This window comes from Callithrix jacchus, chromosome 15 (assembly GCF_049354715.1).
Source record: "Callithrix jacchus isolate 240 chromosome 15, calJac240_pri, whole genome shotgun sequence".
In the NCBI taxonomy this organism is placed as follows: domain Eukaryota; kingdom Metazoa; phylum Chordata; class Mammalia; order Primates; family Cebidae; genus Callithrix; species Callithrix jacchus.
The window spans coordinates 32,694,437-32,719,063 of NC_133516.1; the positions used below are offsets into that span (position 1 = coordinate 32,694,437).

General features: G+C 48.2%; 1 protein-coding gene and 1 pseudogene across 1 annotated transcript in view; one reads left to right on the forward strand and one right to left on the reverse strand.

Moving 5' to 3' along the window:
* RBM5 (RNA binding motif protein 5) overlaps nucleotides 1-16,432 on the forward strand; it is a 32,429-nt gene extending 15,997 nt beyond the window's left edge. The window contains exons 7-25 of the mRNA XM_002758369.7: nucleotides 486-569; nucleotides 1,649-1,709; nucleotides 2,487-2,552; nucleotides 2,811-2,971; nucleotides 3,718-3,815; nucleotides 4,434-4,521; nucleotides 4,987-5,064; nucleotides 5,149-5,221; nucleotides 5,795-5,880; nucleotides 6,584-6,668; nucleotides 6,880-6,971; nucleotides 9,986-10,147; nucleotides 10,553-10,702; nucleotides 10,785-10,856; nucleotides 12,638-12,817; nucleotides 13,115-13,189; nucleotides 14,243-14,340; nucleotides 14,419-14,548; nucleotides 15,816-16,432. Coding sequence (XP_002758415.1) covers nucleotides 486-569; nucleotides 1,649-1,709; nucleotides 2,487-2,552; nucleotides 2,811-2,971; nucleotides 3,718-3,815; nucleotides 4,434-4,521; nucleotides 4,987-5,064; nucleotides 5,149-5,221; nucleotides 5,795-5,880; nucleotides 6,584-6,668; nucleotides 6,880-6,971; nucleotides 9,986-10,147; nucleotides 10,553-10,702; nucleotides 10,785-10,856; nucleotides 12,638-12,817; nucleotides 13,115-13,189; nucleotides 14,243-14,340; nucleotides 14,419-14,548; nucleotides 15,816-15,941 — 1,965 coding nt within the window. The 3' untranslated portion in view covers nucleotides 15,942-16,432. The remainder of the gene's footprint in view (nucleotides 1-485; nucleotides 570-1,648; nucleotides 1,710-2,486; nucleotides 2,553-2,810; nucleotides 2,972-3,717; nucleotides 3,816-4,433; nucleotides 4,522-4,986; nucleotides 5,065-5,148; nucleotides 5,222-5,794; nucleotides 5,881-6,583; nucleotides 6,669-6,879; nucleotides 6,972-9,985; nucleotides 10,148-10,552; nucleotides 10,703-10,784; nucleotides 10,857-12,637; nucleotides 12,818-13,114; nucleotides 13,190-14,242; nucleotides 14,341-14,418; nucleotides 14,549-15,815) is intronic.
* Nucleotides 16,433-16,535: 103 nt separating this feature from the next.
* Nucleotides 16,536-17,333, reverse strand: LOC100403370 (glutathione S-transferase omega 1 pseudogene; annotated as a pseudogene).
* Between the last annotated feature and the right edge of the window lie 7,294 nt (nucleotides 17,334-24,627).

Below are 24,627 nucleotides of genomic sequence, written 5' to 3' on the forward strand. Positions count from 1 at the left end.
GCAGAAGGTCAGGGTGGGGAAGGAGAAACGTAAAGGCTTTTACTTTGCATAAGGATGGGGGACTGGGGAAAAAGTGAAGCGAAGCCCAAGGACTCCATGCTAAGGGCAAAAGTAGGAGACAATCTCAGAACTGGGAGAGTTGTGTCTTCTGCTTTTTGAAGTATACTATCACACTCAGGCAGCCTGTCAATGCTGAATGTTAGGACTTCTGTCTCTGCTGGAGACACGGCCTGGTGCAAGTCAGCGTTTAGTGTTTGACAGCTTTCTCAGCACTCCCTGACTCCGTTTACCTTTACTCCGAATCCCATTCTCTTACTGCCTATCTGAAGGATTGGATGGGCAGAGTATAGGTGGCGGTGGTTGGTCCTCCCCGTATGTTGTCCATTTAATTCCAGAGCACTGATTTTTCCGAAGTGTGCTCTGCCCTGGGAAAATGGACACATGCTCCTCACAATGGGAATAACTAATTACTTCTTTTCTTACAGAAAAAGTTGGTGATTCAAGGAAAGCACATTGCAATGCATTATAGCAATCCCAGACCTAAGTTTGAAGATTGGCTTTGTAACAAGGTAAGCATATGTTCTCAAATAGACAAAACTCCTTTAGGATATTGCTGTTTTTCTATTTATTTGACTGTCCAAACAAGGATATTAATACTTAGTCACCAGTAATATTCATGCTTTGTCCTCCTCCTTGGGTCCTCCTACACTGGTACTAGATAATAGAACTGGAGGTTTTGTTTATTAAGCTGCATGGGCATCTTTCTAGGCATCGTGGCTTATGCCTGTAATCCCAGCACTTTGGGAGGCCGAGGTGGGTGGATTGCTTGAGACCAGGAGTTCAAGACCAGCCTGGCCAACGTGGCAAAACCCTGTCTCTACTAAAAATATAAAAATTAGCTGGTCATCATGGTACATGCCTGTAATCGCAGCTACTCAGAGGCTGAGGCACGAGAATCACTTAAACACAGGAAGGAGGCAGAGGTTGCAGTGAGCTGAAGTCATGCCACTGCACTCTAGCCCAGGTGACAGAGTGAGACTCTTTCTCAAAAAAAACAAAAAATGAAAAAGAGGTAAGTTCTAAGCCCCAGTGATTAAGATTTTAGGTGTGTTTCACGTTACTGTTTATTGAATTCTAGAGCTCTCAATTTTTGGTATAGTCTTTTAGCTGTATTAACCAAAACAGTTGAGAACCCCGCTAAAGTTATATACGATTTACCATTTTGAACTTTAATGTTGACATTAATATTTTGCGAGTGCTCAGATTCTGTCCCCTGTCCCATAGGGAACTAGACAGTGCTTAATTTACCTTGTGTTTATATATGTAGAATGGTCTGTATAGTGCTCTGTTATTAAAAGGAAGAACCTCACCAGTGACTTAACTGTAGAGTTTTCAAATGAACTGAACCCTTTGCTCGGCCTGATGAAAATGGGATTCTTCTTCAAAATACAACAAACTTTGTTTTTCGTGGGAGATTTTACAGTGTTAACATTCTGAATTTTCAGGTTATATCCTCATGTCTCAGCTACATAAGAATTTCTGCTTTTCTGTTAGTTACTGGGACCTACCCATGGCCCCATTGTTATTGATACTAGAAAGCCTGGCCTAATGTGAGAAATAATTACAGATAAAACTTTTTTTTTTTCAGTGCTGCCTTAACAATTTCAGGAAAAGACTAAAATGCTTCCGATGTGGAGCAGACAAGTTTGGTAAGACTGGATTCAGCTGTTTGCAATATGCATTAAAACCTGACTAATTGGGGCAGGGAGCAGTGGCTCATGCCTGTAATCCCACCACATTGCAAGGCCAAGGTGGGAAGATCACTTGAGGACAGGAGTTGAGTATCAGCCTGGCAAGAGATAGCAAGACCCTGCCTCTACAAAAAAAAAAAAAAATTTTTTTTTAATTAGCTGGGTGTGGTGGCACACACCTGTAGTCCTAGCTACTCAGGAGGCTGAAGTGAGAGGATTACTTGAGCCCAGGAGTTCAGGGCTGCAGTGAGCTATGGTCATGCCACTGCGCTCCAGCCTGGGCAACAAAGCAAGACCCTACCTCTAAAAAACAAAACAAAAATCAGATTAATAGGGTTGTTAACTGTGAGCTTGAGGAAAGTATAGATTTTAGTGTACTTAAGTAACTTGTCTGTTTTCTTTAAACATTTTGCCTGAGATTAGGTAATGCTGCTCATGATTGTGAGAGCACAGAAAGTTCTTTTGTTTTCCAGAATTAAGTCTGTTCACCTGGTTTGCATTCTATGTCTGCCTGCCTTTAGTGCAGGGGAGTGTCAGTCACACTCTTGCCCAGTTTTCACATTCTGCATTAACCATGTCAAAATTAATGATGTTTTACTATAGGCACAGATGCTTAAAAAAGAAAAAACTGATTGTTAGATGTGGTTAAAATAAAAACTTTTGGGGGTTTTAATGTATTTCTTTGGTGAAAATACATTAGTTGTTTGTCTTTAATTGGTTTACTTTCCCTTCTAGACTCTGAACAGGAAGTGCCTCCTGGAACCACAGAGTCGGTTCAGTCTGTGGATTACTACTGTGATAGTAAGTTCATATATGATCTTTTGGTCTTTATGTTAAAAATTTGCCTCAGTTGGAAATTTCTGTTCTTCTACCCTTTTTAAGGAGCAGCAGCAGCTTTGGGTTGTCTGATAAAAGATTGGGTTTTTAGAGTCTTCTCTGTGTCAGGGTGGAAAATACACTAGGAACACCACAAATGGATTTGTTTGTACTTGACCCTGTCTTGGAAAATACTGGTGGTGGGAATGCATAGGTTATGTTATTTGTCTCATTTACCCCTAGCGATCATTCTTCGGAACATAGCTCCGCACACTGTGGTGGATTCCATCATGACAGCACTGTCTCCTTATGCATCCTTAGCAGTCAATAACATCCGCCTCATAAAAGACAAACAGACCCAGCAGAACAGAGGCTTCGCATTCGTGCAGCTGTCTTCTGCAATGGTGAGGTTCTCATCGATTCTTTCCTTTTTAAAAGAAACAGCTTTAAGAGGCAAATGTGGTTCATCCAGTTTTGAAACTATGTCTGAGGCTCCTGAAGCCCAAGATTCAAGGCTCCATAATGACAGTTTTTGCACTGCTACATTACAGGACTGATAACTTCAGTAAGTAGTAAAAATAATGTGTATACCTATAGGTAGCTAACTGGCAGAATTTTTGAGCCACGGTTTAGTCCTTTGTACTTTGTTTTTTGTTATTGTTTTTTGAGATGGAGTCCCACTCTGTTGCCCAGGCTATAGTACAGTGGTATGATCTCGCCTCACTGCAACTTGCACCCCTGGGGTTCAAGCAATTCTCCTGCCTCAGGCTCCCAAGTAGCTGGGATTACAGGGACCCACCACTAGGCCTGGCTAATTTTTGTATTTTTAGTAGAGATGAGGTTTTACCATGTTGCTCATCCTGGTCTCAAATGCCTGACCTCAGGTGATCACCTGCCTCAGCCTGTCAGAGTGCTGGATGTACTTTGTTTTAGATTGGTTTAGCATTTTCTCTTGTGGTAGTACTGGTAATCTTCACATCCTAGAGGAAAGAGAGGTATTTCTTATTCTGAGGTTTCATATCTGCAAACACAGTAAGGAATTAATTGCCTTTAGTTTGTTTGTTTAATAGAAAACTATTTCTTTGAATGGGGTAGATGGTAGGGAGAGATTTTTAATTGCAAAATTGTTTTTCTTGACATTCTTCTTCAGGATGCTTCTCAGCTGCTTCAGATATTACAGAGTCTCCATCCTCCTTTGAAAATTGATGGCAAAACTATTGGAGTTGACTTTGCAAAAAGTGCCAGAAAGTGAGTGGCTTCATTGTCCTTATTTCAGTCTACTGCATCTACGCATTTGTACAGCGTGCCAAATGCACACCAAGCCTGTACCCCAAGTATATTGAGACACTGTGATCCTCCGTGATTGCCAAGGCCAGGAGGGACACGTTTGTCTTCTTTTAGAGATTATTCCCTCCTGTCCTACAACCCGTTGATGAAGTTGCCTGAAATGGTTTCAGATCAGGAGAAAGCCAAGCATGGCAGATGGGTTGAGAACACATGCTTTGCAAACTGCAACAGTATAGTGCAAACCCATCTGGAAATAGTCCTTTCCTTCCAGAACAGCATGCTAGTAGCTTCGTGTGTATAGTGCTTAATTAGCACTGTAAATTTCCCTTTTTTAGTATCATTGCACATCTAAAAAATGCTTTATTAGATGACAGGTCACAAAGTAGAACAATGATACTACAGGACCACTTTCTTGCTCAGAATTTCCCCATGAAGAGCCTTCCCCCTATGAAATGTGGCCTTGCTGGCATTTGAGACCTGCCAAAGGATGGAGTGAATCACTATTTCTTTAGCGGTATAGGGGCACTAATTGTGGGAATACTGAGATAGAATCACATGATTGGATCTTTGTGGTTTCAGAGACTTGGTCCTCTCAGATGGTAACCGGGTCAGCGCCTTCTCTGTAGCTAGTACAGCCATTGCTGCTGCTCAGTGGTCATCCACCCAGGTAAGATCAAGGATCTTTTTGCTCAGGGTAGTGTGGTGGTGGTGCCCAGATTCATAGACATGACCTCTCCTGTGGTACTTGGAATACGATCTTTTTTTTTTGAGACAGAGTGTCACTCGTCACCCAGGCTGGAGTATAATGGTGCAATCTTGGCTTACCGCAAGCTCCACCTCCCAGGTTCAAGCGATTCTCCTGTCTCAGCCAAGTAGCTGGGATTAGAGGCGCATGCCACCACGCCAGGCTAATTTTTGTATTTTTAGTAGAGACAGGGTTTCACCATGTTGGCCAGGCTGGTCTTGAACTCCTGACCTCAGGTGATCTTCCCATCTCAGCCTCCTAAAGTGTGGAATTGCAGGCGTTAGCTACCGTGCCTGGCAGTATGAGCTTATTTTTAGGAAATTCTTCTGAGTTTTTTTCCCTCAATGTCCACTAAATTTGTCTTTGTCTCATTTTGATGTTTTGTAGTCTCAAAGTGGCGAAGGAGGCAGTGTTGACTACAGTTATCTGCAGCCAGGTCAAGATGGCTATGCCCAATATGCTCAGGTAGGTAGATTTTAGCAGCATCTACCTTATGGTCTTTCAGAGTGTGTCTGAGAGTAGCAGCTTTAATGGTGGACTTTTCTTCAGTACTCGCAGGATTATCAACAGTTTTATCAGCAACAAGCTGGAGGATTGGAATCTGATGCATCATCTACATCAGGTAGTAAACTTTGTCTCTCTCTTACCTTTGTTTAAGCACCTACCGTTGAAGAAGTATGACTAAATGTCTTAACTGGACCAAAAGCTACAAGTCCATTTCTCTGTAAGACTGTAGGGGGCATAGCTGGGCGTAGTGGATCATGAGGTCAGGAGTTCAAGACCAGTCTGGTCAAAATGATGAAACCCTATCTCTACTAAAACTACAAAAATTAGCCAGGCGTGGTGGAAGTCGCCTGTAATCCTAGCTACTTGGGAGGCTGAGGCAGGAGAATCGCTTGAACCCAGGCAGCAGAGGTTGCAGTGAGTTGAGATCGTGCCACTTACACTCCAGCCTAGGCGACAGATTGAGACTCCCACTCTTAAAAAAAATGCAGGGGACATTTTCTTAGCCAGAATCCTTAACTTTGTATATCACATCTAGTAGAATTATAAGAAAATGAAAATGTCACAGATTCCAAGATATGTAGGAACTGACATATATAATGACAGAAGGCTAGATTGGGCATTACAAATGAAGATGTTTGGCTTGGTGTTCAGTGCCTTGGCTCTCCCTAACCCTTGTGTTTATCATCAGGTACAGCAGTGACCACCACTTCAGCGGCTGTAGTGTCTCAGAGTCCTCAGCTGTATAATCAAACGTCTAATCCACCTGGCTCTCCGGTAATCCTGTTGTCCTCTATACAGAACTTGTGGCTGATGGGGAAACTGTTTTTGCTGTATGAGTATTACCCTTTCCTGTTATATGAGCCAGGATTGAGTAATATACACATTTCAACCTTATTTTTTTCTGTCATCTTACAAATATTAGATAATTTTATGATACATATGTGCATATATTTTTAAAATATAAAATTTCAACTATGTATTTATACTTTCTGCATGCTTCAACTTGACCTTTAGAAAGAAAGTTGTCGCCGAGCATGGTGGCTCATGCCTGTAATCCCAGCACTTTGGGAGGCCGAGGCGGGCGGATCACAAGGTCAGGAGTTCAAGACCAGCCTGGCCAACATGGTGAAACCCCGTCTCTACTAAAAATACAAAAATTAGCCGGATGTGGTGGCACACACCTGTAATCCCAGCTACTTGGGAGGCTGAGGCAGGAGAATTGCTTGAACCTGAGAGACAAGAGGTTGCAGTGAGCCAAGATTACACCACTGCAGTTCCGCCTGAGCAACAGAGCAAAACTCCGTCTTGAAAAAAAAAAAAGAAGGAAAGTTGTCAACGTGTGTTTTGCTGAGGGATTGCCTTAGATTATTGCTACAGTGTGTCTCAGGGGAGCCCTTCGTCCTGGATGATTGCAGTGATTTAGCTCTCTTAAAAGGCTTTACAGTTGAAATTATATTGAAGCTGCTGTTCTTTCCAGACTGAGGAAGCACAGCCTAGCACTAGCACAAGTACACAGGCCCCAGCCGCTTCCCCCACTGGTGTAGTTCCTGGTACCAAATATGGTAAGCCAAACCTCATGGGGCTGTTGACAGTTGGAAGGTCTTAGTTGTTGTCTTTGTTTAGTAAGAGTTCTCCCTTTGCGGGTGTCAGAGGGACACTTGGGGATATGAGACAGAGAAGAAACATTAGGCCTGCTGCATCTCACTGACTTAGAATTTGAAATAAAGCCAGTTCTTACCTGGAATGACTGTATACTGGATTTTGTTTTTGCAGCAGTACCTGACACGTCCACTTACCAGTATGATGAGTCTTCAGGATATTACTATGATCCGACAACAGGACTCTATTATGACCCCAACTCGCAAGTAAATGCGCTGCTTTCCTACTCAGTTTCACTAGAAGTATCTTAGTTTACTTAGTGCATTTATAAGGCATAAGATGAAATCTTTCCTGCAAAAGAATATATGACTCTGATTAGTTTTAACTTTTTCAAAGCCACCAAAATGGAATTTTTATTTGGAGAGTATGTTTTAAGTTTAGGGTTAAAAATGTTTTGGGGTATAATATACACATAGAGAAAAATACAAAACTGAAATGTGCAATTCTTTGAATGTTTACATGTATATACATTTGTGTATTACATATGTGTGTATATCACCACTTATTCCCAGCCCGCCTGGTTCTCATGCCCATTGCTGGTCAGTATCCTCTTCAGTAACCACTATTTTGATTTCAATTGCCATAGATTATTTTGTCAAGTTACAATTTATGGGAAGACCTAGCTAGAAACTTTAAATTGTGGTTTTTCTCCCTATTAAATTTACTGTTTTAGAGTGTACAAATCAGTGGCTTTTAGTGTATTCACAGAGTTGTGTAATCGTTACCACTGTCTAATCTTACAACATTTTCATCACACCAAGAAGAAACTCTGCCTGTTAAGCAGTCACTACCCATAATTTTCTCCCTTCCAGCAACAACTAATCTACTCTCTTTCTCTGTGGATTTGCCTGTTTTGTTTTGTTTTTGTTTTTGAGATAGCATCTCGCTCTGTCACCAGGCTGGAGTTCAGTGGATTGATCTTGGCTCACTGCAACCTCCGACTCCCTGGTTCAAGCAATTCTTCTGCCTCAGCTTCCCGAGTAGCTGGGATTACAGATATGTGCCACCTAGCCCAGCTAATCTTTGTATTTTTAGTAGAGACGGGGATTCACCGTCTTGGCCAGGATGGTCTTGAACTCCTGACCTTAAGTGATCCACCTGCCTCAGCCTCCAGAGTGCCAGGATTACAGGCATGAGCCACCACGCCCAGCTGTCTGTTCTTGACACTCCATATAAATGGAGTCAGACAATAGATGACCTTTTGTGTCCAGCATCATTTACTTTGCCTCCCTGTATATTCTTGAGGGTAGAATTTAGCGGATGTATGGAGTGATGTTTTTTATTTTTGGTGGCATATGTAACTTTTAAAAGGGAAAAACAACTTTAACACTCCATAAATAACTATTTATGACTGGGAACTGTGTATATAAAATAGTAAAATAAGTATTTTTAACAGGAACTTGGCATTGATAACTTGTGGTTTCTGAGAGATTGAAGTGTGAAGCTGTGTGCCACCTGCCTAAGCAGCCCAAGTCTCTGCAGGCTGCTTCCACTTCTCTTGTTTGTGAAGTCTGGCCATTTATTTCCTTGTCAGTTCTCCTTGGTGGCCTTAGAAGTTGTGTCTGTGGCCAGGCATAGTGGCTCACGCCTGTAATTCCAGCACTTTGGGAGGCCGAGGTGGGTGGATCATGAGGTCAAGAGATCGAGACTAGCCTAACCAACATGGTGAAACTCTGTCTCTACTAAAAATACGAAAATTAGCTGGGTGTGGTGTTGCACACCTGTAGTCTCAGCTAGTTGAGAGGCTGAGGCAAGAGAATCGCTTGAACCCAGGCAGCAGCAGTCTCTGCACTTCAGCCTGGCTACAGAGTGAAAGGAAAAAAAAGTTGTGTCCACCACCTTACCCAGAAAAGACAGACACTCTCCCTGCTGGGCGTGGTTTCTCACACTTGTAATCCCAGCACTTTGGGAGGCTGAGGGGGGCGCGGATCACCTGAGGTCAGGAGTTCAAGACCAACCTGACCAACATGGAGAAACCTCGTCTCTCCATACTAAAAATACAAAATTAGCTGGACATGGTGGTGCATGCCTATAATCCCAGCTATATTTAGGAGGCTGAGGCAGAAGAATAGCTTTGAGCCCAGAATGTGGAGGTTGCAGTGAGCTGAGACATTGCACTCCATCCTGGGCAACGAGCAAAACTCTCTCAAAAAAAAAAGAAAAAAAAAAAGGCACTGTCTCCTGGGTCCCCATTAAGCAGATAGAGTGAGTGACTAGAAAATAGAGCATATGTGACACCTTTCCTCTGCTGCAGTCCCTGCTGAGCTTGGGTTCCTTCACCAACACCTCCTTCCAGCTCCAGGCTAGTATTTACTCCCTGTATGCAGTTGCCTGGTATCCAAAGGATTCTACGTGGATGAGCCTGATGATGAGCTGTTGTCACGGCAGACGTGTGAATTCCATGACATGTCCACCTGTTCTGGCTGCCTCGTTTATGTAAACAGTCTGTGGAACAGAGTGAGATAAATTGCTCTTTGGGTACCTTCTAGCTAGGCCCAGGGATTAAATTAATGGGAACTAGACTTTTTTTTTTTTTTTTTTTTTTTTGAGACAGAGTCTTACTCTGTCACCCAGACTCACTGCCACCTCCATCTCCCAGGTTCAAACAGTTCTCCTTGCTTCGGCCTCCTGAGTAGCTGGGATTACAGGCATGCCATACAGTGTGAGCCACTGCACCCAGCTGGGAACTAGACTTTTTAAATAAACCATATTCTATTTTTATTCTAGCAGTGTTACACCTCTTTGCTAGAGTTTTTAAAAAAAAGGTGGCCAGGCACAGTGGCTCAAGCCTGTAATCCCAGCACTTTGGGAAGCCGAGGCAGGTGGATCACGAGGTCAAGAGATTGAGACCATCCTGGTCAGCTTGGTGAAACCCTGTCTCTACTAAAAATACAAAAAATTAGCTGGGCATGGTGGTGCGTGCCTGTAGTCCCAGCTACTCAGGAGGCTGAGGCAGGAGAATTGCCTGAACCCAGGAGGCAGAGGTTGCAGTGAGCCGAGATCGCACCATTGCACTCCAGCCTGGGTAACAAGAGCGAAACTCCGTCTCAAAAAAAAAAAAAAAGGCTAAGTTCATCATCTTAGCCTATACCAGGTGTGCCAAGGGTCTTTCTGGGCAGGAAGTATCACTAGTCCACAACATATTTTGTCATTTTTTGACAAAATATTTAATTGACAAGTAGTAGAGAGTCTGCATTGTTTCTGTTTTTTTGCTTTCTAGTACTACTATAATTCCTTAACCCAGCAGTACCTTTACTGGGATGGGGAGAAGGAGACCTACGTGCCAGCTGCAGAGTCAAGCTCCCACCAGCAGACAGGCCTGCCCCCTGCAAAAGAGGGGAAGGAGAAGAAGGAGAAACCCAAGAGCAAAACAGCCCAGCAGGTCAGAACATGACCCATATTTCTCTCATTGAGGTATTTGGCTGAACTCTTGGTTTTGGGGTTATAGCATTTATGTCAGCATTATTTGCATTCTTAAAAATTGGGCTCCACATTTTCTTCATACTAAGTTCTTAGAGCATTTTTCAGTGTCTTATCGTTACCATATCTTGACTATCAGTTAGCCTATGCACTTAGGAAAAAAGCCCTGGAAATCTCAAAGCCTTTGAAGCAGTATTCATGAATGACTTTGGTTACATGTGATAGCATCTAATGGAAATATCTGTAGGTGGAAGTAAGAGTAAAAGGGGTTTGTTACAGGGTGTGTAGTTGATAAGATCCTTAGTGGCTCATTCTCATGGCACAGGGGACTAAGTGTTTTTTGGTGGTGTTTGTCGTTTGACATCAGATCGCCAAAGACATGGAACGCTGGGCTAAGAGTTTGAATAAGCAGAAAGAAAACTTTAAAAACAGCTTTCAACCTGTCAATTCCTTGAGGGAAGAAGAAAGGAGAGAATCTGCTGCAGCAGACGCTGGCTTTGCTCTCTTTGAGAAGAAGGTAATAGTAGGAATGGCCACTACGTCATTTGATGGGAACTTATTTTAAACTTGAGGCTCATGACTTCTCTTCTGTTTCCCAGGGAACCTTAGCTGAAAGGCAGCAGCTCATCCCAGAATTGGTGCGAAACGGAGATGAGGAGAATCCCCTCAAAGTAAGGGAGTACCAGCAGTGCAATAAAGATCTATCTGTGGTTTGTGTCTCACGTTAAGGCTCAGCTGCATCTTAGCTAATATGATTCCTACTTAAAACCGAATGTGATCGCTGTCGGTGGGTATTGGGGCAGTTTCTGCACATAGGTTCCATGTTCAGGGCTTTGTTTTCTGTGAGAGCAGATGAGATGGAGTGATCAAAGAAGACTCAATTCCTAAGTTAATGAAGGTTCATTGCATTTGTGAGTAGAGAGTTTTAATGGTCTGGAAAGAGAAAACCGAAACAAGAAAAAGCTTGTTTTATTTGATAGATACTGACCTGGGTGGGTCGTTATTCTAATCTGTTGTATTTGGGATTTTTTTTTTTTGAGACGGAGTTTCACTCTTGTTCCCAGGCTGGAGTGCAATGGCATGATCTTGGCTCGCCACAACCTCCGCCTCCTGGGTTCAGGCAATTCTCCTGCCTCAGCCTCCTGAGTAGCTGGGATTACAGGCACGTGCCACCGTGCCCAGCTAATTTTTTGTATTTTTAGTAGAGACGGGGTTTCACCATGTTGACCAGGATGGTCTTGATCTCTCGACCTCGTGATCCACCCGCCTCGGCCTCCCAAAGTGCTGGGATTACAAGCGTGAGCCACCGTGCCTGGCCAGGGATTTTTTTTTTTTAATTGAGATGGAGTCTCTCTGTCTCCCAGGCTGGAGTGTAGTGGCACAATCTCAGCTCATTGTACCCTCCACCTCCCAGGTTCAGCAATTCTTTTGCCTCAGCCTCCCAAGTAGCTGAGACTACAGGCGCATGCTACCATACCCAGCTAATTTTTGTCTTTTTAGTAGAGACGGGGTTTCACCATGTTGGCCAGGCTGGTCTCAAACTCCTGACCTCAAGTGATCACCTGCCTTGGTCTCCCAAAGTGCTGCGATTATAGGCGTGAGTCACCATGCCTGGCCTGTATTTGGGATTTTTATGTGTGTTCAGTGGTTTGAAAATAGTTACTCAGTCTAGGCAACATTGCAAGACTTCGTCTCTACTAAAAATTAGAAACAAATTAGCTGGGTATGGTGGCATGTACCTGTAATGCCACCTCTTTGGGAGGCTGAGGTGAGAGAATTGCTTAAGCCTAGCAGATCAAGGCTGCAGTAAGCCACTGCACTTTTTGGGGATCACGTCACGGCACTCCAGCCTGGGGAGTGAGCAAGACCCTGTCTCACTTTAAAAGAAGAAAAGCAGCTGGGTGTGGTGGCTGACACCTGTAATCCCAGCACTTCAGGAGACTGAAGCAGGCGGATCATTTGAAATCAGGAGTTTGACACCAGCCTGACCAATGTGGTGAAACCCCATCTATATCTACTAAAAATACAAAAAATTAGCCAGATTTGGTAGCAGGGACCTGTAATCCCAGCTACTTGGGATGCTGAGACACAAGAATTGCTTGAACCTGGGAGGTGGAGGTTACAGTGAGTCAAGATGACGCCACTGCACTCCAGCCTGGGCAACAGAGCAAGATTCCGTCTCAAAAAAAGAAAAGAAAAAGGAAAAAGTAGTCACCTAGGAATCCATTTCTTAGGCTCCAAAAAGGTCGGTACCAGGAGGCTGTCAGGCCTAGCACTCAAGGACCTGACTTCTCCATGCAGTTGACAAAATGCGATTTAGTACTTGACATAACAGTAATGAGGATTCACTACCATTTTGGATGAGGCATTACTTTATCCAGTTACATAGCCATAGCCGTCTTCCTGTTATACATCTCCAGTGACCTATTGTACATTTCCATTTTGTTCCTAGAGGGGTCTGGTTGCTGCTTACAGTGGTGACAGTGACAATGAGGAGGAGCTGGTAGAGAGACTTGAGAGTGAGGAAGAGAAGCTAGCTGACTGGAAGAAGATGGCCTGTCTGCTCTGCCGGCGCCAGTTCCCAAACAAAGATGCCCTAGTCAGGCACCAGCAACTTTCAGACCTTCACAAGGTGGCCATGCTTTTCTGAGCTGAACTGAGGGGGTGAGGGGAGGCAGTGAGACAATTTGAGTGCCCTAACAGTAGTGACAGTTTCATAAATACCTGCCGTCTCATGACGGCCTTACAGAAAGCATTCCCAGTGATGGAGGAGGGAGTCTGGCAGCCCCACACACATCAGACTAGTTTTTATGTGATTGTGTATTGGTTTGGGCTTCAGCTCTTAAAATACAGTCAGTGTTACTAATGTTACGACATTTCAAATTAAGATGGTCTGAGTCCTTACTGTGTCTTTAAATTTTTTGTATAGCAAAACATGGACATCTACCGACGATCCAGGCTGAGCGAACAGGAGCTAGAAGCCTTGGAGCTAAGGGAAAGAGAGGTGAATGGAAAACTCTGCCACTAGGAAGAGGATGTTGGGATAATCACCTTTAGCTTATATTTCTAACATTTAGTTCCAGGTCCCAGGGGTAGGATAGAAGGATTTGTCACACTGTTATCATCTGACTGTTGTAGTTCATGTAGCCTAGACCCAGGCTTTGTGTGCCTTGTGAGCCTCACATTGTCCCTTCATCATGAGGGTGCACAAGGCAGAAGCACACTGCCGAGACTGCTCACAGGTCTTGAATGCCAGAGCTCATTGCTTAAATCCACTGGATTTTGTTGTGGAGAGAGTGGTCTAGTTTGGCCTGGGCAGGGAAGCCTTCGTGGGCAATGAAGTAGACTTCAAATTAATCCCAGAGGACAGCAGGACATGAGGTTATTGAAAGGAAGGGTGGGAAGAGCATGGCCGGTAGATGTGGGAACAAAGGCAAGAGAGAAGCCTGTGATGCAATAAATGGGCAGGCAGTTAGTGCTGGTGGTTGGGGCAGGCTGGTGCCCAGGTGGACAGGGATTTAAATGCAAATACAGGCCTGTGAGTTAGAAATGAGCAAATGGGTTAGAAATCTCCCACCCTGAGATAATTCTGAAGTGTCTGTAGTTAAGGCTTTTGCTTTTCTTCCCCGCCTCCCCGACTCCACCCATCCCACTATCTATGGTTCCACCTCCTCAGGGACTGCTGAACAGGTCTCTGGAAGCCGCCTTGATGTGGGAGTTATGCCTGAGGGGAGCAGGCAACTCCACCTTCCCCTTGACAGACAGTACCCATGGCCCAGTGGGCTGGTTGAAGAGCTTGATGGTGGGGGGCTAATTAAATAAAACTGCTTATTGGAGACAGTTCTACCCCTGCTTGCACACAATTCATATCTACAAACTTAACATTTTAGATATGATGTTGAGAACGAGGGAATTTGGTATTTCAGAGCAGTCTACAAAAAGCATTCTCCATATTTAAAAATACTTGAAGGGGGATAGTTTTGAAAAGTAGTTGCATTAGATGGTTATAGGCTGAAGTCTGTGAACATTTCCAGCAGTGTTTTTTTCTCCCATGTAGATGAAATACCGAGACCGAGCTGCAGAAAGACGGGAGAAGTACGGCATTCCAGAACCTCCAGAGCCCAAGCGCAAGAAGCAGTTTGATGCCGGCACTGTGTATGTGATGCGCACATTTTCCAGTTCGTAAGCTGGGGCTCTGGCTATTTTAAGTAACTGTGTGTTTGCCACTGGCAGGAATTACGAACAGCCCACCAAAGATGGCATTGACCACAGTAACATAGGCAACAAGATGCTGCAGGCCATGGGCTGGCGGGAAGGCTCTGGTTTGGGACGAAAGTGTCAAGGCATTACCGCTCCCATTGAGGTAAGCAGTAGGGTCAGGCCTCGGTGTGTGCCAGACTTACAGGCTGGTTCAAGAGATGAGATCAGAGCACTTTTAGAGCCTGGGATCCAGGAGCAGCTTTATCTTAGCAGGAAGGGGCAGATGATGTCATTGTCAGTGAGTAGGATTCTTGTTCCCTCCAGTCCTCCTTTTGAGGAGGGAAGAATGGCTGCAGTACCCCTACTTGATTTTTCTGGCCCAATTTTTGGTATCTTTGGGTAAAACCCACTTCTAAAGACAGTATCTTTCTAGTTTCTTTGTTATAAACAGACCCTATCACTGAGAATGCTTACTTCCTTAACATCAGCATAGACCTACTTAGCTTTTTTTTTTTTAAGGCACTATAATTTTTTTCTAAGTGATTTTGATTATGTGTTTTTGTTTTGTTTTGTTTTGTTTTGAGGCGGAGTTTCACTCTCGTTACCCAGGCCGGAGTGCAATGGCGCGATCTTGGCTCACCGCAACCTCCGCCTCCTGGGTTCAGGCGATTCTCCTGCCTCAGCCTCCTGACTAGCTGGGATTACAGGCACACGCCACCATGCCCAGCTAATTTTTTGTATTTTTAGTAGAGATGGGATTTCACCATATTGACCAGGATAGTCTCGATCTCTTGACCTCGTGATCCACCTGCCTTGGCCTCCCAAAGTGCTGAGATTACAGGTGTGAGCCACCGTGCCCAGCCTGATTATGTATTTTTGAAGAAAAAAAAAAAAATTGAGTAAGGTTTTCACAAATGATAAGAAATCCTTAAATTGGTCAGAGCCCAGATTGAAGCATCATATCCCAGGATCAAGAGGCCCCCTACCCACTGGCCTTCTAGGCAGGAGCTAACCTGTGAATGCCCCTGCTCTGTCCTGGGAGCACAGCTTAGGTCAGACTCTTGTAGACCATGTTCTGTTTATCCAAGTTCTGCCGACATCAAGCTGTCGTGTGTAATCTGTGCCTGTAATTATCAGGCCTTCCCATGCTTGAGAAGAGTACTTTGGGGCCCTTTCCTAGGCATGGATGCTTGCTAAACAGGCATTGAGGGGTGGGCGATTTGCTTCATCTGCATGTGTTCCATAACCCATTTCATTCCTCCAGCCCTTAAACTTGCTCCTGGTCTTTTCTGGAGAAATCCTTTTCTTCATATGCAATTTCCTCTCTTCCATCTCCTGGTGGGTGGTCCTGCTGGGTAAGGAGTGGGCTTGGTGAGAGGTGGAGCGATCCATACCCTACCTGCCAGCCGACAGTCTCTCTGTTTCCCCAGGCTCAAGTTCGGCTAAAGGGAGCTGGCCTAGGAGCCAAAGGCAGCGCATATGGGTTGTCAGGCGCCGATTCCTACAAAGATGCGGTCCGGAAAGCCATGTTTGCCCGCTTCACTGAGATGGAGTGAGAGATGACAAGGAGCACAAGAAGTGGTGCATCTCCTGAATTCGTTCTTACTGCCTGTCTCTTTAAGGGCATGCCTTGTGCTGTTAATCGATCTTAGGGAGAACCACTTCATTCTGCAGGGTTCTCCCTCCCACCTTAAAGAAGTTCCCATTATGTGGGTTGTCTGGTGAATGGCCTTCCTTCCCGTCAGAGAGCTTGTGAACAGACCGGAGAGGACAGTGGGTTTTTTATACTTCAGTGTACATAGTGTAATGTAGCGTGTTTACATGTGTAGCCTATGTTGTGTCCATCAGCCCCTCACATTCCTAGGGGTTTGAGATGCCCTAGGTGGTATGTGACACCAAAGCCACCTCTGTCATTTGTTGTTGTGATGTCTTTTTCTTGGCAAAAGCCTTGTGTATATTTGTATATTACACATTTGTACAGAATTTTGGAAGATTTTCAGTCTAGTTGCCTAATCTGGCTCCTTTACAAAAGAAATACCTTGAAAAATGGGTGTCCTGTGTCTCTTTATTCTTGGGTGGGTAGGTGGGTCAAGCATATCTGAACCTGGTGATGAAATCAGTTTATTTTTCTTGCCCCCATTACCATGTTCAGATTTTTTTTTTTTTTTTTGAAAGAAAACATCAGACACAGCTTTATTGCTGACCCCTGCCCCCTTCAGAGCCCATAATCACAGGCCTCAGGGCTGTTCTGTAAGTACAGCTCTAGGAAACCTTGCCAGTCCTTCACACTAGTGAGCAGGGCTGAGACTGTGGGATCTTCCTTCATGGCTGCCATCCACAGTTTAAGTTTTGGAGTGTGATCTACACACTCATTTAACTTCATTGCTTCCAGCCGTTCAAACCAGGGCCAGATGAGGTAATCAATCATCGAGATAGAACTGCCACCAAAGAAGGTTGTCTTCTTATTAGTCAGAACCTTCTCCAGCTTGCTAAATTCTTTACGAAATTCTTCTTTTAGGCCAGCACAGTCTTCCTTATTTTGGCTTCTAATAAAGCTTCCTACCAAGGATGGCACCTTAGAAAACAACTCGAAGACCATCTTCTGGCAAGCTTTCTCATAGGGGTCATCAGGAAACAGCTTCTTCCCTGGGTATGCTTCATCCAGGTACTCACAAGTGATGGCAGACTCGTAGATCAGCTGACCCTGACTGTTTTCCAAAACTGGCACCAGACCAAAGGGATTTTTCTTAAAGAACCACTCAGGCTTATTTTTCAGGTTGATATTGATGACTTCATGCCTGATTCCCTTGGCCTTCAGGACCAGACGCGTCCTCTCAACAAACGGGCAGAACCTCATGCTGTAGACGCGGATCAGGCCCTCTGGGACCGGCCCTGGGGGCGCGCTTCCCTTCCCCAGGCTCCTGGCTGACTCCCCGGACATCGTGTCGGAGAGCGGAGCGAGCTCCTCTGAGGTTTGCAGGCGATTCAGGAACCAGATTTTTTTTTTTTAAAGACAAGTTTTCGCTTTGTTGTTCAGGCTGGAGTGCAGTTGTGCAATCAGCTCACTGCAACCTCCACCTCCAGGCTCACTCATTCCTTCCCACTAAAATGTTATAAGTAGCTGGGACCTATAAGGCCATACTACCATGCTTATTTTTAATTTTTTTTGCAAAGATGGGGCCCCATTATGTTTCCCAGGCTGGTCGTGATATGTTCATAGTTTTAAGTTCAAGAGTTTAACATGTTTTAAAACTCTTCATGGAAATCATGGAAACTTAGTAGTTTTTCTACTAAGACCAAAGTGAGCATGAGCACTTGTGCCTCTCCAGTTTTCACAGACTGTATTTCACAGACATGCCAGAGTGGAGTTACCACTGCGCTGCTCTGCAGGGCAGATGCTCCCTGCTTTTGGCCATGATACAGAAGATACCTGGTCCACCCTTTGCTGTGTTGGAGAATTAAGGTCATCTCCCCCTGGCAGCACCTCAATCATTTTCTCAGCTGCTAAGGAGGTCATGGGGGCATTGCAGAGTTTTCTGTTTTGAATGGTATTTCATCCTTGGCGCTCTTCCACAGGGCAGAAAACATCATTTTGACCCAGAAGATCATGCCTGACCAGGGCAGGAAATGTGCCTGGATCTCAGGCTGTTCTTGGGACCAGGTGATGTAAGGGGGTGTTGAAAGCTCTTAATTACATTGCCATTCTGGCCAAAATGAATGCTTGAGCTCCACAGATTGGGCATGCAGTTAGGGAGAGTGGCCTTTTCTCTGCAGTTTGCTTTTGAAGCTAGACTCTGGCTTTTGTGGGTGATCACATTTTTCTCTTCAGGTAGGCCCTTAAGGAATAGAAAATGCTCAGGAGGTGCTTTGAAAACACAGGTCCTCACCCTGGCCTATAGAGTGGTGCTTTGGAGATGTTGAGCCTAATCACAGCTCTACTAAGGAGACAAGGCAAATGCAGAAGACCAAAGCCTGGATATCTGGAGAGTAAGGCTTGGAAACCTCATAGATGACCCACGCACCCCGAGCTGGAGTGGGGAGTGTGTCACAGATCTGGTCTACCAGAGTTGGAGAAGAAACCAGCCTCACCTCCAGAGCCCTCCTGGCATCCGGGAGATGCTGGTGTTCCTCAAACCTGAGCAGCAGTCCTGAGTAGCCTAATTAGACCCTTTTGACAGCCACCTGGAAAGCTCTTAATTACATGCGCCCAGTTCAGCAAAGGCTGGATGGAAGTGTCTTCCCTAGGGGAGCCACGGCCAGGCACTGGCAGGAGAGCCAGCTCTCTAGCAGCCTAAGATTGATTTCCCTGTTCCCAGAAGGGCACTTGAACCTCTCCCCACACTGCTGGTGCCTAATCAACTGTTGAAGCTGCTTAAGGTTCTCCGGTGTGTGCTGTGGACCACAGCATCTGTTGTCAACACCAGCGTGGTTTTTCCTATGAACATGAAGCTGAGGGTTCCTGTGAACGTGAGGGTCTCAGCCAGCTCCTCAGAAACGGAGGCTCCCTCCTCTAGCCTGCTCCTCCACAGCTGCACCTGTTACCAGCATACCTAGCCAGGTGACTGCAGCCTTCAACCTGCATCTAAACTGATGGCCTCAGTTCTTGAGGTTTGACAGGCTGTTACCTTGGGTACCCTGCAAGACCATATTTGGGTGGTCCTTCTGGTTTGGAAGCACTAAGATCCCAAGCATACCCCTGACTGGCCCATCAGGGTTTACTCCAATCCCAAGCCCGGTTAAGTGTGCTGTACTACCCACAGGGCCACCATCCCTCCTAGCCCTGTCTGACGTCGGGGTGCTGTGAGAGTAGTGCCAGTCTTCTCAATCAAGGGAACCCAAATCCTGAATTTGAAAGGGACTCTTACTGAATTAGAAGGAGCCTCCCAGGGTTCCCAAATCCAGTCTGCCCTTGGCCAGGACAGCTGCTACAATGTGCAGGGCTTTGAGGGCCGTCCAGGAGCAGCTGTCATGGCTGTGCATCAAACAAGTTTCAAAGCCCAGATGAGCAGCCCGGTCTGAGCTAAGCTCCCCAGGCATGCAGAGTCTGGCTGGGGGTCCCAAGGGAACCTGGAGCCCAGCCACCCTGATTCCGGGTGAACGAATGCCCTCAGGGACAGGTGAGGTGTGGGGGGAGAATGCCCCCAGACCGGACCCTGGAGGGAAGGGTACTGTGCTGCTAGTGGCCACCAGGTGGCAGCACTCCATCATCTTTCCAGCCAGGCTGGTGTAGGTGGTGGTCCTGAGATACTGGACGTTCCCAGGGGCTTTTTCCTCGTCTCTGGGATTCAAGGAGACCTGGCTAGAACTTCGGCCTTGAAACTCTGTGGAGTCGGGCAGGTGCCAAGTCTGCCTGCCTTGCAAGTTCCTGAGGGTCTCTGACCCCCACTGACGAGGTGGGGAAGTTGTCCCCACAGCGCCCCACAGGGCAAGAGCCAGGCTGACCCTGTGCACAGTAGGCGCTGTCCTCTCTTAGCAATTCTTTCTGACCCAAGTAAATAATTTCTGCCATCGACAAAGTGCATTTCTCCCTTTCCCCACCACGTGCTTATTGACTCAGAAGCACTGCTGCTAGAGCATCAGACCCTCAGCTTCTGTCCCTACAGCCCAGGGGGAGTTGGAGCCCAGCTTGTCCAGGGCTCCCAGATGGAAGCAGGAAATGCCCATAGCCCCTCACCCAGCCTCACAGAAGCTGGCAGGAGGGAGGTGGACTCATGCACCCCTATGGGGTGGGCCACACCCGGCCAGAAAGAACTTTCCAGCAGAAGGCATGAGCCAGGGGCAGGGCCCTCCCATCCTGTTTAGTCCAAGCTGCACTGCCATACTATTTAAAGAGGAAACAGACTTAAAGCTGTTGCTGGACGGCTACTGCTGGCAACTGCTGCCCTGTCCCTGCTCTGGTACAGTGGAGATGGTTCCCAGCTGCAGGTACAAGGTTGGGGTCCAGCAAGATGCACTCCAGCCCTAGAGTGAGCTGGGCCTTGGGATGCGTCCCAGTACCCTGGGGAGAGGGGAGATAGAGAGGGAGAGGCAGGAGAAGACAACCAGAGGCAAAGTGAGGCCTAGAGGATGCTGGAAAGAGGAGCGGGAAGTCTGCGGCAGCCACAAGCGGCTAGAAAAAGTTAAGGGGGAAAGATAATGTGGGGTGGGGCTGCCAGGTCTGGAGAAGTTGGTTCCACTCTGCCCACAGCTGCTGAGAGAGGCCTCTGATCTTCTTGGAGTGAATTTTACACACTGATTGGGGAAGCTGAGGCAGGTGGCCAAGAGAGGAGGGATAGGGTGCCTGCTCTCGTTCCCTGCTGCTTTTCTGTGCAACAGAGGCTCCAAGAACCCCCGGCTCTCAGCTCTGGGCGGGCATCACCATCCTGAGTCTGGCTGGACAGGAGCTATTTGAGAATGATTCATGGACAGGGGCAGGTGCAGGTGTGGGAGTCCTGCCCAGCCTGTCCTGCAGGGTTGGGTTCAGCCCAGGGCCCCCAGGCCCAGCACAGCCCACTACCTAAGGACACCAGCCTGCATCTGTAAGACCTGGAGTAAGGCAGGGGCAAGTCCAAATCCTGAGGGGCATCAGGGCTGGGGCTTCCTCTCCCTCTTACTCCTGACTCTTTGGCTGGGCTGAGGGGCCACCCTCTGCACTCATAAGCATGCCATGTGTACGCATGCACACTCAGCACAGGGCAGGCTGCAGCAGGCAGTGTACATGCTTCCCCAGCACCCTCAACATGTGTGGTGGCGTTACATCCAGACCCTGCAGACCCCCTCCCTGGTTGGTGTGTGAAGCACGCACACTTGTGCATGACCCCACCTGGCCACTGGCACACACGTCAGGCACAGAAATGAGCAACTGCACAAGTGCAGCCTGGCTCCTGCCCAAGCGGGCAGGAATGAGGTGTTCTTACTACCCCTGAAGAAGGAAACCTGGTCTGGCAGCCTGCTGCGAAGGGGGAGGGAGTCCCCAGGGCCACAGCGTGGCAAAGCACAAGTCGCCACCCAGCAGGCACACCCTTGTGACACAATGTCATTCCGAGGCTGTTCCCTTGCCAGGTGGGTGGATCTTGGGGTTGTCCACCCAGAGCAGGCTTCTGAGCTCATTGAACAGGTAGGTCCAAATATGCCAGCCATGGCACAGCTCTCTGGCAGAGCTGGAGGAAGGGAAAATGAGGAAGGGGCATTATGGTCTCTAAGACTGGCTCAAGGTTCAGTACCTTCCCTTCGAACACCTACAACCATACCTGCAGGGAGGACAGGGAGCAGAGGGAGCAGCCTCCTCAGACGGACTGGGAAACTGAGGAGCAGCAGCACTCCCATCTCATCCAAACCCAGGGCCCCACTCCCTGACCCAGTCATTTCCACGTGCTGGCATCCTATCCCACCTGAGACTTAGCTCTGCCATCCCCTCTGCCTGGAAGGCCCTAGGACCTGGGCCTGCCACCCTCCTCAGGCTAGGAATGTCCAGAAGCAGCTGGGCTGCACCTCTTCCCTCCAACGTGAATCCCTCCAGGACTAGATGGATCTACCTTCCCCAGAGCGCGACGGCACCGGCTTGGCTGCGCCTCTCCTCTTATGGCCTCGAGCCCCAGCCTGAGCCCCTTAGCCTCTACCAGACAAACCGTGAGCAGCACACACGCCCCAGCCGCCCCCACCCTGGCCCCACCCCCACCCTGTAGATTTTTCTGGTTCTTATTAATGTAAATGAAATCTGCTCAGAGCGTCCTTAATGGAAAGCGTTCCTGGAATTTGTGCACACGTGGTGGGGGAGAACACCCTGAGATTAACTCTTGTGCGGCCAGACCCAGACTAGTCAGGCTGTGGTGACCCTGGGGCTGGGGAGGGGACTGGTGGGGACCAGGACATTCACTCATCCCCTCTCAGAACTGTGTCCTGACAACATCAAGGGCCACAGAGGCTCATCCATATTCTGTCCCCTGTCCTGGGACCAGCTGGGCAGGTCCGGAAGTGCCTCAGAGCCTGAGGAATGGGGTCTTGAAGGAAATGGGGAGCCCTGGATGGCCCTGATGAAGGAGGAGGTTGGCCAAAGACGGTGGGAGGTGGGGGGCACAGGCTGGAGAGGTAGTTGACAGACTACGAATCTTGACCTCATCTGGCTCAACCCTGATTTGGGAGGGGGACCCAGGCAGACCCTGCCTCTCTGGACCACCCTACAAAGAGAAGGCCCAGCCTCTGAGATCCCGTCTCCTGGCCCCTGCCCACCACACTCCTGAAACAGATCTGCCAGGACGCTCATCTTTATGACTATGGGACAAGAACGGGGAGTTTGAGGCCCCGGAGTGGATGCCCAGGGCTGCTGGCTGCAGGGGATGGGGGCGGAAGAGCCTAGCTTGAGCGGCTGTGTGCCGCCCCCACCATCCTCCCCACATCTGGATGCTTGTTCTGGCACAGCCCCCAGCCTGGCCCAGCGGAGTCGCAGCGGCGTTCTGCTGCCTCGTGGCCAGGACAGGGATGTCTGCTTCATTGGCGGGGGTAGGGAAGAGTTTAAGATTTCAATTTCTCCCAGGTGTGGCTCAGTCTGGAAGGTGCCTTGGGGAGGCTGGTTCAGGGGCCGGCACCTGGGGTGGGGGGTGGTGTGCAGAGTGGAGGAGGGGGCCACAGGGGGGGGGTCTCAGGGAAGAAAAGGGGCTGAGTGGGAGGTCCCTGGGAGGAGGCAGGGGCTCTGTGAGGGGCAGGGGACTCAGGGAGGGGGGTTGGAGGAACAGGAGGCTTAGAGGGGGCTTAGGGGGCAGGAGCTCCAGGAGGAGGGCTGGAGGGGCTGGAGGTTTTGGGGGTTGGGAGCTAAGGTCTCAAGAAGAGGGACTGAGAAACAGGGGGCTTAGAGGAGGGTTGGGGGAAGGGGGCTTTGGGAAGGGGGTTGAAGGGGCAAGGAGTTTGTGGGGGTTGGGGGTTGGGAGCAGGAGCCTGGGGAGGAGGTTGGAGGGAGAAGGGACTGAGAATTCCACTGACTTCACTGGGGGACAATGGGCTGCCAATCCTTCCACCCACACCGGTCAGGTGGCTGGGGGAGGGGCACTGACCCACTTAGCTGCCTCTCCCCCAGGCTTCCACTAATGAGCACTCTAGGCTTTGGGAGGCAGCCTTTCCCCCCAGGCTGTGCCTCAGGCTGTCCCTTCCCCCACAGACTCTCATTATCTACTAGGGGTGTTCACTGGCTCAGGCGTCCCCCCATTTCTTCAGCTGTGCTTGCCTGTGGCAGTGAGGAGGAGGCCCTAGGCCCCAAAATGCACCCTCTTTGCCCCTGGTTCCGCTGCTCCCCCAGGACTGGGGAGACAAAGGCTCCCAGATCCCTGCTGTGTAGCTCAGCTCTGAGCAGAGCTTTGATTCCACCTGTGGGTCCCCCAGCATGCTGATGAGGGGGGGCTGCGGCGCGGCTCACCGGAGAGCTAGAACCCAGGCGCTGACAGGGCCCCGTGGGGAGTCTGCTCTGCCAATCCTTCCACAGGAGTACCTGCGATCAGAAGTCCCATTCCGCAAGGAAAGGAGCTCACGCAGGGTGAAGAGGGCTCCTGGATATGTGGGGGGCACAGGTCTGAGGATGCAGAGTAGCGGGCAGCACAGTTCTGGGAGGAAGGTGTGAGGTCAGAAAGGATGGTGGGAAAAGGGAAGAGGGCTGTGTGGGGCACAGCTTCTGGTGGACACAGCCTTGCAGGGACAGACAGCCCATCTGCAGGAGCGAAGCTCTGGGTGGGTGAAGTAGGGGGAGGAGAGAGTGAGGGCACCATCTGGGGGGAGGATGAGGGTGGGGAGCCTGGCTCTCGAGGATGTCCTATGGGAGGACAATTCAGTGAGGAACCCGCCTGTCTCCCACAGCCTTGGCCTCTCCGGACTCCTCCCCCACATTCCTGGGGTGCATGGGGAGGTTGGCTGGCTGGATTATGCCCAAGTCCCCAAGGCTTCCTCTGATTCTGTCCCGCTGTCCATCTGTCCTCCCTCCCCAAGGATCCCAAGGCCCAGGTGGCACTCTCCCTCGCAGTCCCCTCATTAGGGATGGGCTTTGAGATCCTTCAGCAGCATCTGCCCCCACCCCCACCCCCACCGCCCAGCCAGCTGCAGGCCTGGCCCCTGGAGCCTGATAAATATTTATGATGAGATAAGCAGGATAGGCCAGGACCCAGCCTGAACCTTTGTCCTGGGAGCAGAAGACAGAGGCAGGACTTGAGCTTCCAGGGGCAGGCTGAGTCTCAGGGCTGTGGTAGATCTCCTGGGCTCTACCTGGGAGGGGCCCGGATCGAT